Below are 12,350 nucleotides of genomic sequence, written 5' to 3' on the forward strand. Positions count from 1 at the left end.
GTGGTGACGCTCCGCCAGCCTATCAGCGGCCGCGAAAGAGTGAAGTGTGGCGTGCCCCGGATCGTCGGCCCCTCTGCTATCACTGTGGCGAGGCGGGTCACCTCTACAGGGCGTGCCCATACCGCCGCGTGGGCCTGCGTGGTTTCGCACCGGACGACCCGTGCCCTCAGAACGGGGAACGACCGCAGGAGATAGCATTCCATCTGTCGTCGCGCCAGAACCGCATCACGTCAGGCCACCAGGATGCTCGATCACCGTCGCCGCGACGCTACCGTTCTCCAAGCCCCCGTCAAGCCGCAGGCTACTCCGGACGCCGTTCTCCCAGTCCACGCCGGGAAAACTGATTCCAGCGGCCTCTGGAGGCAAGGCCGCTGATGCCGGGACTTGTGAAGATCCTCCTGCGCCACTACCACGCGACGATGTTTCTCCGGGAGCGAGTAGCGACAGCATCCGACGCGCTACCTCCGATTTGTGCGTCAAAATTGACGGAATCGACGTGACCGCTTTGCTGGATACTGGTGCCGACTATTCTGTCATGTGCCTGGCCCTTGCCGTACAACTGAAGAAAGTATTGACGGGGTGGTCGGGGCCTAGCATTCGCACTGCTGGGGGTCACCTGATTATCCCTGCCGGCAGGTGCACAGCCCGTGTCGATATCCGTGGTTTTGTGTACGTCGGCGAGTTTGTAGTCCTCCGTGAGTGTTCGAGGGACTTGATCCTCGGTCTTGACTTTCTCCACACGAACGGTGCTGTCATTGACCTCCACGAATCACGGGTCACGTTCTCGACGAAACGGGCCGTGGCACGCACTGACACAGACGATTCACGGTTCACTGCTCTGCGACTTGTTGACGACGACGTAATGGTGCCACCCCGGTCCAGTGTGCTAGTTCTCGTGAGGAATGATTTATTCCACGACTACGAAGGTGTCGCTGATAGCCACGTACCCCTGCTGCTCGAGAAAGGAGTAGCCATCGCTCGCGGGCTCGTCCAACTACAAGACGGTTGTGCTAGTGTGCTCCTTACAAATTTTGCCAACGAGTTGCAGCACCTCGCCAAGGGCACGGCTGTCGCCTTCCTGCATGACTTCGCTGTGGTGCCTCAAGTGTGCGCCCTGGAGACAAGCCCTGAAGACCAGGCCCCACCATGCCCTGTCCTTCCGTCCGTCAGAATCAATTCCGATTTGGCGCCTGAGCAGAAGGCTCTTCTCTCGGCGCTTCTAACCGACTTCGCGGGTTGTTTTGCCACAAGCTCCAGGGTCGGTCGTACGCCTGTCGCAAAGCATCGCATTATCACCGACGAGACTACACCACCCGTATGCCAGCGCCCATACCGCGTTTCTTCGACAGAACGCGAAGCCATTAAAAGGCAAGTGGACGAAATGCTCGCCGACGATGTCATTCAACCGTCGACAAGTCCATGGGCGTCACCGGTAGTCCTCGTGAAAAAGAAAGACAACACCCTGAGATTTTGTGTCGATTACCGCAAACTGAACAACGTGACGAAAAAGGACGTTTACCCGCTCCCCAGGATTGATGATGCACTCGACAGACTACGTGATGCCAGGTTCTTTTCCTCCTTGGATCTCAAAAGCGGCTACTGGCAGATAGAGGTGGACGAGCGAGACCGCGAGAAAACTGCTTTTGTGACGCCTGATGGTCTATACGAATTTAAGGTGCTCCCGTTTGGACTATGCTCAGCGCCGGCCACTTTCCAACGCATGATGGACACTGTCTTGTCTGGGCTCAAGTGGCAGACGTGCCTCGTATACCTGGACGATGTCGTCATTTTCTCGCCCACCTTCGAGCAACACTTGGAGCGGCTGCGCACAGTGCTCCGGGCGCTCCAATGTGCGCAACTTACGATCAAGCCCGAGAAATGCTATTTCGGTTTTGAGGAGCTTCGTTTCCTCGGCCATGTTGTCAGCGCGCGCGGTGTTCTCCCAGATCCCGACAAGACCGCTGCTGTCTCCAGTTTCCCGCGTCCCACTGACAAAAAGACCCTTCGCCGTTTTTTGGGACTGTGCTCTTACTATCGACGATTCGTCCAAGATTTTTCCAAAATAGCTGAACCCTTAACAGCACTGACCAGAGACGACACACCCTTCTTGTGGGGAAGCGACCAAGAGGATGCTTTCGTGGAGCTCCGCCACCGCCTGCAACGTCCACCGATACTCGCCCATTTCGATGACGCCGCAGCAACTGACATACACACTGATGCTAGCAACGTAGGCCTTGGGGCGGTCCTGGTACAGTGGCAGGATGGCGCCGAACGAGTCATCGCATACGCAAGCCGTACACTTTCGCGCTCGGAATGCAACTATTCAACGACTGAGAAAGAATGTCTTGCGGTAGTCTGGGCCATCAGTAAGTTCCGCCCATACCTATACGGAAGACCATTTCGCGTTGTCAGTGATCACCACTCGTTATGCTGGCTGGCCAGCCTCAAAGATCCATCTGGGCGGTTGGCGAGGTGGAGCCTCCGTTTGCAGGAGTACGACGTAACGGTCGTGTACAAGTCGGGGCGGAAGCACCAAGATGCGGATTGTTTATCACGCGCGCCAGTGGACCTTGCTTCCCCGGAAATCACTGAAGACTTCTCTTTCCTTGGTGCTGTTAGCGCAACCGATATGGCGCAGTTTCAAAGGGAAGACCCAGAGTTAGCGCCGCTCATCGCGTACCTGGAAGGCTGCGACGGTCCCCGCATTCCTCGTGTTTTTCTTCGTGGACTCAAATCCTTCACTCTGCAGAACGGCGTCCTCTACAAGCGCAACTTTGAGAGCAACACTGCAACATTTCTGCTCGTAGTCCCGTCCGAGTTGCGACCTGATATCTTGAGCGCTTGCCACGACGAACCATCTGCCGGCCACCTGGGGGTCAGTCGTACCTTAGCGAGGATTCGGCAGAGGTACTACTGGCCAAGATTACTTCCATCAGTGCGGACATACGTCAAAACCTGTCGCGACTGCCAGCGCCGTAAGTCTCCTCCCTTCAAACCCGCAGGATTTCTTCATCCCATAGCGCCTCCGAAGACGCCTTTCCAACAAGTGGGAATGGACCTACTCGGCCCTTTCCCGAAGTCATCCACTGGAAAACGTTGGATTGCTGTCGCGACGGATTATTTGACGCGGTACGCTGAGACAACGGCGCTTGCAAACGGAACTGCTGTCGAAGTGGCTACGTTTTTTTGTACACAACATCGTGTTGCGTCATGGCGCTCCTGCGGTTATAATTACTGACCGTGGAGCTGCTTTCACAGCCCGCTTGACTCAGGCAGTCCTAGATCTGACCCACACCAGCCATAGGCGTACAACAGCGTACCACCCACAGACAAATGGTTTGGTAGAGCGCCTTAACAGAACCCTGGCCGACATGCTCTCCATGTATGTGGATGTGGAGCATAAAACATGGGACCAAATTCTCCCATACGTAACGTTCGCTTACAATACGGCCCTGCAAGAGACAACGCGGCTCACGCCCTTCCAGCTTGTCTTCGGTCGTCCAGTTGTTACTTCTTTGGATGCCATGTTACCCGTCGACCCTCAGTGTGACCTAGAGCCAGATCTTGACGTCGCCACTTTCGTTCAGCGGGCTGAAGAAGCACGTCAACTGGCCAGGCAGCGAATACACCGTCAACAGCACGCCGACGCTGACCGCTACAATCTCGGACGGCGATTTGTTACGTACGAACCAGGCGACCATGTGTGGGTTTGGACACCAGTTCGTCGCCGTGGGTTGTCCGAAAAATTACTGCGCCGATACTTCGGACCTTACCGAGTTCTCCGCCGCATTAGCGACGTGACGTACGAAGTTTCACCGGCAACCCCAGGCCGCCCTTCGCGCAGACCACCGCATCCGGATGTTGTGCACGTCGTTCGTATGAAGCCGTACCACGACCGTCCTGCTGATTGTACTTGACGCTGAGTGCCGCCGGTTGTGTGTCGTGATAGCTGTGTCTCACTTTCCGTGTCTAACCCATTTTCCCCTCTGTGAAAGCGGCCCGCATCGAGGCGATGCTGCAGGGGAGGGAGCAATGATACAGCTCAGAAGTGGACGAAGAAGAAGTGCTTCGCCATCTCGCTGGTGACGAGGAAGAAGAAGTGGTTCGTCTTCTTGCTGGTGACCGCTCGGCAGACTGGAGCAGTTCTTGTGTCTCTGTGTGCTGTGTAATATTCGTGACAATATTACCTACCACCCAAAGATAAATTAAACAGATTGGTTACGGAACCAAACAGCCAAGGTACAAATAGTGCCCAAAATGAGGCAAGTAATCACCCCATAAAAGGATGTGTTGGCAGGCTGTCACAACACGGCAAGGTCACAGCCGTGCTCGTGATTTTTCGCACACAGCGCCGCCACCGGATTTTCTAGGGAACGGGGCCTTTCACGGTATGGTGTTAAAAAATTCCCGCTCGCCAGGGACATTCACACATCTTTCGCGACGCCACGGTGCTGCAGGTTTGGCGCGGCAGTCCTTTCTTTGGCTTCCAAGGGACGAGAAGGAGTAGCCACCGCTACCACTGTGGAACATGCCACGTATCACCACAGTCCACATAGAGGCAGGGGTCCCAAGTTTAAGTCGACATTTTTAGGAGAAATAGCAGTGGGACCGCATTCGGGCAGCCTCGGTCATCCCTTTCGTCCCGAGATATATTTAGCCGCAAGACAAACTAAGCAGGATGCATTGATGGGCAAGTTGGTTCATATTGCATTAGAAAGATGGGATGCGCACATGGAACAATCACAAGAAAGAAGACGGGACTTTATTTATTTATTTTTTATTTTATTTAAAGTGCTGGGTGTTGAGTTTTCAAATACACTTAGCTGGGGTGGTCATGTCAATGAAATCCACAAAAAACTGTGCAAAGTTAGAGGCATCCTAAACAAAGCTCGCTATATATTGCCTCAACGTGTAAAGATCCTGCTTTATAACGCCCTCTTTCTTCCGCACTTGACCTATTGTAATCTGATTTGGGGAACAACCACAAAAACAAACATTGACAAATTAGTACGAATGCAAAAGAAAGTGGTAAGGACTATTGCTAATGCACCATTTGCTTCACACACGCAGGAACTATTCGACCAATATAAAATAATTAAAGCAAGTAATATATACCAATACAGATTACTCCAGACCTACTGCAGAGCAATTAAGAAAACAAATACATTTTATACAGACTTATCACAATTGAGCCCCAACCAAAGTACGTATGCAACTCGATTGACAAACAAATGGTACACCCCAACGCCGAAAAATAATTATGCCTTGCAGTCATTACGATATAATCTCCCAATGCTGCTAAACAAGTTTAATAGCTCTGGAATAGATGTCTGTCGCCTTCCCAACAAATGCTTGAAGACCCTGTTTCTTGTCAAATAATGTTTTGTAAAAGAACCTCCCGCTTTATCTTACTGTTTAAAATTCACTTGTGTTCAAAATACGCAGAAGCGTGCGTGAATTTCGGTCTTTATATATTTTGCATGTATTTTTTGTATTTCCATTTTCCTTTTTTGTTTGCTTTCTTGTATGTTACTGTTCGTCTTTTCTGCTTAATTACATTGTACCAGTTTTCATTTCAGTTACCGTTTTCTAGTGTATGAGAACTATGCATGATGTGATGCCAACTGCTGCCAAGATGTAGGGGCAGTCGCCTCGTCAAGCTGCCACTTCGAGCAGCTTTTTGCGACTGCCCCATCCTTATTCCAAGGAAAATAAAGATTTGATTTGATAACAGAGAGACACGTTTTCTCGAAAGCATGATGACCTGAATCCACCTAGTGTTTTTATCTCGTTTTTTATCTGCCCTATCTGCCTTTGATGATCTTTGTTGCCAGTGCTGACATGCTTATGTATAAATGTCGATTCCTATGAATAAGCCACACTTGCTAGTATTGCGCCCGTACCATCTTCTTTCTTGTGATTGTTCCATGTGCGCATCCCGTCTTTCTAAGACAAACTGAGGAAAATAGGTGCAAGTAGAACGAACGCTGAGCCTCAACCGGTTTGTTGAAGGTTGTGTTCATCGGTACGCCGATGCGCTGAGAAAATGTACTCAAGTTACAGCGACCGACTAGCTCGTGTTTCTGCTTTAACGAAGATATTTTCATAATAAGCAACCTGTTCGGCCAACGGCCTGCAATAATAGAAACCACCAGTGGGCGGCTTCAATTGCTGCAGCGGGGCCCACGTGAGTAATTTGCTCAGGACGAACTGACGGGCTAGTTGCTTACACATCTCAAAATTTCCGAGCGCATGACAATGAAACGAAGACTGACAGAAAGGATTAAAGGAGCGTCAAAAAAGGAAGTACAAAGGAGCGTCAATTCTTAGACATAACGCCCCAGTAACGGCTGTTGCAAAAGTTGTCCTAAGCTTACACGTGTTTACTCGCTGTGGATACTGTTTTTTTTTTGTTTATGATGTGGCCTGGTTCTTCGCACGACGGCCATCACCGCTATCAGGGAGTAGCCAGGCGTATCACCGCGATGTTTCTTTTGATGTTTGTACTTTTTTCTGCGAGTGCCAGTGATGCATTGTATAAATATGGGCGCATCGCATGCAAATAAATCAGATGAAGTACGGCACTTTGTGGTGTGTGTCCTTTCTGTCAGTCTTCGTTTCGTTCTCGTGCGCTCAGAAATTTTGAGCCAAGTAAGAGTGGCACCCACCGCCAGCTGCTCCTTGAAGCCGCCGGACTCCTTCATGGCGGCCACGTACCGCTCCAGGTCCTCGGTCTGCACCACGTGTTGCTTCTCCGCACCGGGGGGCGCCTCGTACTTGTGAATGACCAGCGTCACCTTGGCCTGGCCATTGTTGTTGTCCGGGGTCCCCTCCTCGGTGGACGACGACCGAACGGGCGCCGCCACGCCTGCGCACAGTCACGTCCTTGGACATGAGAGCTCCGCGTGTCCCCCGCCTAATGATGAAACAACTGTAGCGCTCGAGACAAGGACACAACGAAGACGACAACACATGCGTGTACTCGTGCGTGTACTCGTGCGTGTACTCGTGCGTGTACTCGTGCGTGTACTCGTGCGTGTACTCGTGCGTGTACTCGTGCGTGTACTCGTGCGTGTACTCGTGCGTGTACTCGTGCGTGTACTCGTGCGTGTACTCGTGCGTGTACTCGTGCGTGTACTCGTGCGTGTACTCGTGCGTGTACTCGTGCGTGTACTCGTGCGTGTACTCGTGCGTGTACTCGTGCGTGTACTCGTGCGTGTACTCGTGCGTGTACTCGTGCGGTACACGTGCGGTACACATGCGTCTTCGTTGTGTCCTTGACTCTAGCGATACAGTTTTTTCATCATGAGCAACCAGATCGGCCAAACATCCACCCCCGCCTAAACTGGCGTCACTGACAACACAGCGCTTACAAGCTATAAAAGGCGGAAAAATTAAATACAGGTGTCGCCACCACCGGCAGTTTTCGCAAGCACACCGCGGTGGCGTCAAGGCAGTTTCTTGCTTGCGGATCCTCCAGGGAGTTCTCTGCGGTCTTGATGTCACCAGTTTGAATACAGTAGCCAAAATAATAATAAAAATAAAACTTAGCCGATCCTCGGTGGATCGTATGAACGCGCTAACAGACCTTTGAACGCGTTGTATCCGACGCTCGAACACTACAGTACCTTATATCCGAGGTGAACACACCAAGCCCGTTACATTCGAGGTCCAGATATGAAAGTTGGTTACATCCGAGATTAACACGCGCAAGTTTGTTGTATTCAAGATAGCATGCTTAGGTTCTGCATATCCGAGGTTAACACGCTAAAGTTTGTTATATACGAGGTAGTATACTAAGTTCGTTTAGACAGTAAACAAGTCCGTTCGTAGCCTGATATGCAGGTTGCCGCCTGCTATCAGTTATGACACACGGCGCTTGCCATTTTCGCCTGCTCTGACCCTTCTAACGCTAACTATTAATAAAATGTTCTAAGCAATTATTGCATGCTTTGGTGACGGACACAAATGAACATACCGGAAAGAGCGATAAAATAGATTTATACTAAGAATCAGGTTTGAACAGAGTTGTTCTCCCTTTAAGACCACGCGCTCCGCTCACGACTTCCTGCAGGCTGGGCAAAAGGGGCAAAATATCACAAGGACTGGGCAGTTCTATATTACGCTTATCAGTATGATCATCCTTGTGTGACTCGCACTGCCTGAGGAAGGATGCAGCCCTGACATTTCGAAATATTCGTCACGCCGCAGTAACCACCAGGCCAGCACAAGACCGCTCTCGCCTACGCCTCTATACTTCATTCCCAGGGCTTTTCACAGCTTGTGCCGGTTCCGGTTGGTCGCCTGTTTTCTGAGGGTCTACTCTGTATCTGGAGCTCACCAAGTATTCCAATAAAAGCTAAAAAAGCGGCAAGCTTTTTCCACCGTAAGGATAGCAATTAAAAGAGCGGCTCCTCTCTCAAGGCCGCCGAAAATAGCAATAGCACTCGATGAGCAGTAGTAAGGTTGAAAGTTGGATAAGTTGAATTTGATTCACGGTGAAAGGTAGCGGGAAAAGAACAAGGACCAAAGGAAGAGGCAATGAGCACGAAATATACTAAATATACAACATTCCAGGAGAAATAAATTAATAACGCTGCGCACATACGTACAATATACCGGGCCAAACGATAGGCAATGTCAAAGGGAACGAAGTGAGATGGTGGATCGTGCTGCGTGCCTTGGGTTTGCGCAGGGCTGGCTCCGTCGTTTCACTTTGACTATGCGTTGAGCCACCTTCACGCTATCAATCAGGTGACAGGGAAATTCCCATAATATAACCAGCCCCTATACATAGCGTTCATTGATTAAGAGAAAGCATTCGACTGAGTAGAAACCTCACCAGTCATGCAGGCATTGCGGAATCAGGGTGTGGAAGAGTGTTATGTGAAAATATTGGAAAGTATTTGCAACGATTGCACAGCTACCGTAGTTCTCCATAAAGACAGCAATAAAATTCCAATGAGGAAAGGTGTCCGGCAGGGAGACACGAACTCGCCTATGCTATTCACTGCCTGTTTACAGGAGGTATTCCGGGGCCTGAAATGAGAACAGTTGGGGATAAGAGTTAATGGAGAATACATAAGTAACCTGCGATTCGCTGATGACATTGACTTGCTAAGTCACTCAGGACATGAACTGCAAAGCATGATCAATGAATTAGATAGGCAGAGCAGAACGGTGGGGCTAAAAATTGACATGCAGAAAACCAAAGTCAGGCTATTCAAGTCTAGCAAGAGAACAGCAGTTCGAAATTGATGGCGCGGTGTTGGCAGTAGTAAGAGAATACGTCTATTTAGGGCAAGTAGTGACAGCTGATCCGAATCATGAGAGGGAAATAACTAGAAGGATAAGAATGGGGTGGAGCCCATGTGGCAGGTTCTCTCAGATCATGAATGGCAGTTTACCAATATCCCTCAGGAGGAAAGTATAGAAGAGCTGTATCTTACCGGTACTCACCTATGGGACAGAAACAAGAAGGCTAACAAAGACGGTTCAGCTTAAGTTAAAGACAACGCAGCGAGCTATGGAAAGAAAAATGATAGGTGTAACGTTAAAAGATCGGAAGCGGGCGGAGTGGGTGAGGGAACAAACGCGGGTTAATGACATCCTAGTCGAAATCAAGAGGAAGAAGTGGGCGTGGGCAGGGCATGTAACGTGAAGGCAAAGTAGCCAATGGTCCTTAAGGGTGACGGAGTGGATTCCGAGAGAAGGCAAGCGTAGCAGGGGGCGGCAGAGAGTTAGGTGGGCGGATGAGATTAAGAAATCTGCGGGAATACGGTGGCTGCAACTGGCGAAGGACAGGGTTAATTGGAGAGGCTTGGGAGAGAGGCCTTTGCCCTGGAGTGGGTGTAGTCAGGCTGATGATCATGATGATGATCACCTAACAATATCAGCGGTCGTTTCTGCCAGAGTCGCTAGACTCTGGTAAACAAGCTGAAAGAAAAGCCTCGGTGTCGAAAACACTCACCTGCGTGGCCGTTGGCGACCTTGCCATTGGCGATGGGCTTGCCGTTGGAGCCGCAGTCCGGCTTGGCCACGCTAGTCATCTTCCAGCTCCGGGGCTTCCTGCGCCGAAAGGGGTTGTCTCCTCAGCAACGGAAACACAAACAAGCAGTGCGAGGAGTGGTACAGCGGGAAACATCACGGGGACAAAAGTCTCCAGAACGCGCGAAAGGCTATATCGGCGCAGAGGTATGGTGTTTCTCACAGGTCAACTGATTTCACTGCCATAAATTTCAGCACGCGACTCGAACTTTCACGCCCATAAATGTGGTCTTGAGCTATAAATTTCGGTTGTGGCGGACGCGCCGAGTAAACTTCTCTCCTTGATAATATATGAATAGGAAGAGCGCCTTTCAACACCGTAACGTGCAAATGCACCTCGTGACAACCGTTAAAGGTGCCGTGAAGAGGAAATTGAACTCGTATTTTTACCGCTGGATCTCGATCTGCACGTTTCGAGCGTTCTTGGAAGCTTCGAATTATTGCCCTGTGCGGCCGATTTCCTTAATTGAAATCGGATTAACGTCAGGCTCCCGCCTTGTTTCTTTTTTAAGTTCCCCGCAAACGGTGGCATGAGTCGATCAACCTTTCACCCACTCCCGTGGCGGCTTGCTGCTCTGCCATCGGCAAAGTGATATGTGGTGACCGGCGAGAACAGAGTCCACGCGTATTTTTATTTCCGTGGGCCTATTTGCAGCTGTGTACTCTCTGACTAAACCTATTTATTCACGGAAACCTAAGAAACAAAATAAAAGCGAAAGAAAAGTCGCATCGCGACTGCCTGAAAGGCACTGCATGCGTTGGTCGAGTCCTCCCACCGTATGCGGTGAATAATAAAAAAAAAAGGCGGGAGCCGGACGTATATCCGATTTAATTAAGGAAATCGGCCGCACAGGGCAATAAGTTGAAGTTTCTAAGAATGCTGGGAACGTTTAGATCGAGTTCCCGCGGCAAAAAGACGAGGTGAGATTCCTCTCCAGTGCACCTTTAAGCGGTGCTCCTGACATGCATGAAAAAAGAAAAAAAGGAAGTGGTGTCGGCATGAAAACTCAATATCTCTCTTGCCTCTTTCTGTTACAAAGAAGGCGCGTGGACGTAGGCGTCCCCGTCAAGGCTATTCAGTAGACACTTGGTTCTTCCCACGTAAGCCCCCACAGCACCCACAAGATTGACGAAAGGCTTCGCCAAAGCCAGATGCGATTAACAGGTAAATGCTGACTACCTGATTTGCGATATTGGTTTCAGTCGGCGACGAGTTCCTGAGTACGGCCTCTCCGAGTAGGCCCGGGCGGCAAAACGTTTTCGTCGCGTAAGCGACAAATAATGAGTCATTTGCTGCCTGCATAAGCACTTCCTGGAAAGATCAGAGACCTTATGGGGCAGACCGATGCACGAGTTGGTTCCTGTTCTCAGCATGACAAGTGTGAAGAGAACGACGAGGGAAAGGACAAATCAGCACACACGAAAATAGCGGGTGACGAAAATAGTTGAGGTATATTGAATTTGTATGGCGGAAAATCTGTTTTTTTTTTAGCGCGTCAGGCACCCCTTTAATTACAAGTTATATGAATGAATGAATGAATGAATGAATGAATGAATGAATGAATGAATGAATGAATGAATGAATGAATGAATGAATGAATGAATGAATGAATGAATGAATTCCATAAACTATACAGTTTTGTGGTGGAATTGAATAGAGTTGCCAACGGAAACTTGAGTAGTCCTCAACCCGTCTCGCGGCAGTAGCAGCAGTGCAGATACAGATAATCACGAACGCCACAGGCATATAACGTATGTGACAAAAATAGTAAAAAAATACAAATGATATCAAAACAAAGCAGTTCGTCGACAGGACCGAAAAATGTAGGAAAGAAAACATTCTGCTATAAAAGCTAGATTTTTATGAACAAGTTCTAAAAAACGTTATACCACACAGTTCAGGCTAAATGAAGAAAGACATCTTAAAAATGGCCACTAGTAAAAGCTTTAAAGAAAGTCAGGCAAGCTCAGTGATTATCCTTGGCTGGGCAAGGATCTCGAGCCTCCCGGCGAACCAAATAAAGACCTCAGCCATCTTCTCAGGAATGAGAAAGTGGCTGAGGTGTATCAAGAATCCAGCAGAACACTACGTCAGTATTCACATTTTTTGTAGAAAACATATTTCTTCAAAACCTACAAACATAACATATTTCTAAAATTCCATTATGACTTAACAGTAGTGTTGGGTGATAAAGTTATCGGGTCGCGTCCGCGTCGCCTAGCCAGTTACCTCATCACTAATTATCATCTTAATATTTACTAATGTACGCATCTCTACTTGTCTCCAAGAAACTTAACCAAGT

The 12,350-nt window shown here is 49.6% G+C and overlaps 1 protein-coding gene across 7 annotated transcripts in view; it reads right to left on the bottom strand.

Annotated features, from left to right (window-relative positions):
- The window catches only part of LOC149367362 (receptor-type tyrosine-protein phosphatase mu-like), a 264,042-nt gene that overhangs the window by 72,644 nt on the left and 179,048 nt on the right, over window positions 1-12,350 (bottom strand). For all 7 annotated transcript variants that reach the window (XM_089555344.1, XM_089555325.1, XM_089555335.1 and 4 more), the window contains exons 2-3: window positions 9,971-10,068; window positions 6,669-6,868 (exon numbers count right to left, since the gene is read on the bottom strand). In XM_089555344.1, the coding sequence (XP_089411470.1) occupies window positions 6,669-6,868; window positions 9,971-10,068 (298 nt within the window). The remainder of the gene's footprint in view (window positions 1-6,668; window positions 6,869-9,970; window positions 10,069-12,350) is intronic.

This window comes from Amblyomma mixtum, chromosome 1, assembly GCF_055824585.1.
Source record: "Amblyomma mixtum isolate Tamu chromosome 1, ASM5582458v1, whole genome shotgun sequence".
Lineage (NCBI taxonomy): Eukaryota > Metazoa > Arthropoda > Arachnida > Ixodida > Ixodidae > Amblyomma > Amblyomma mixtum.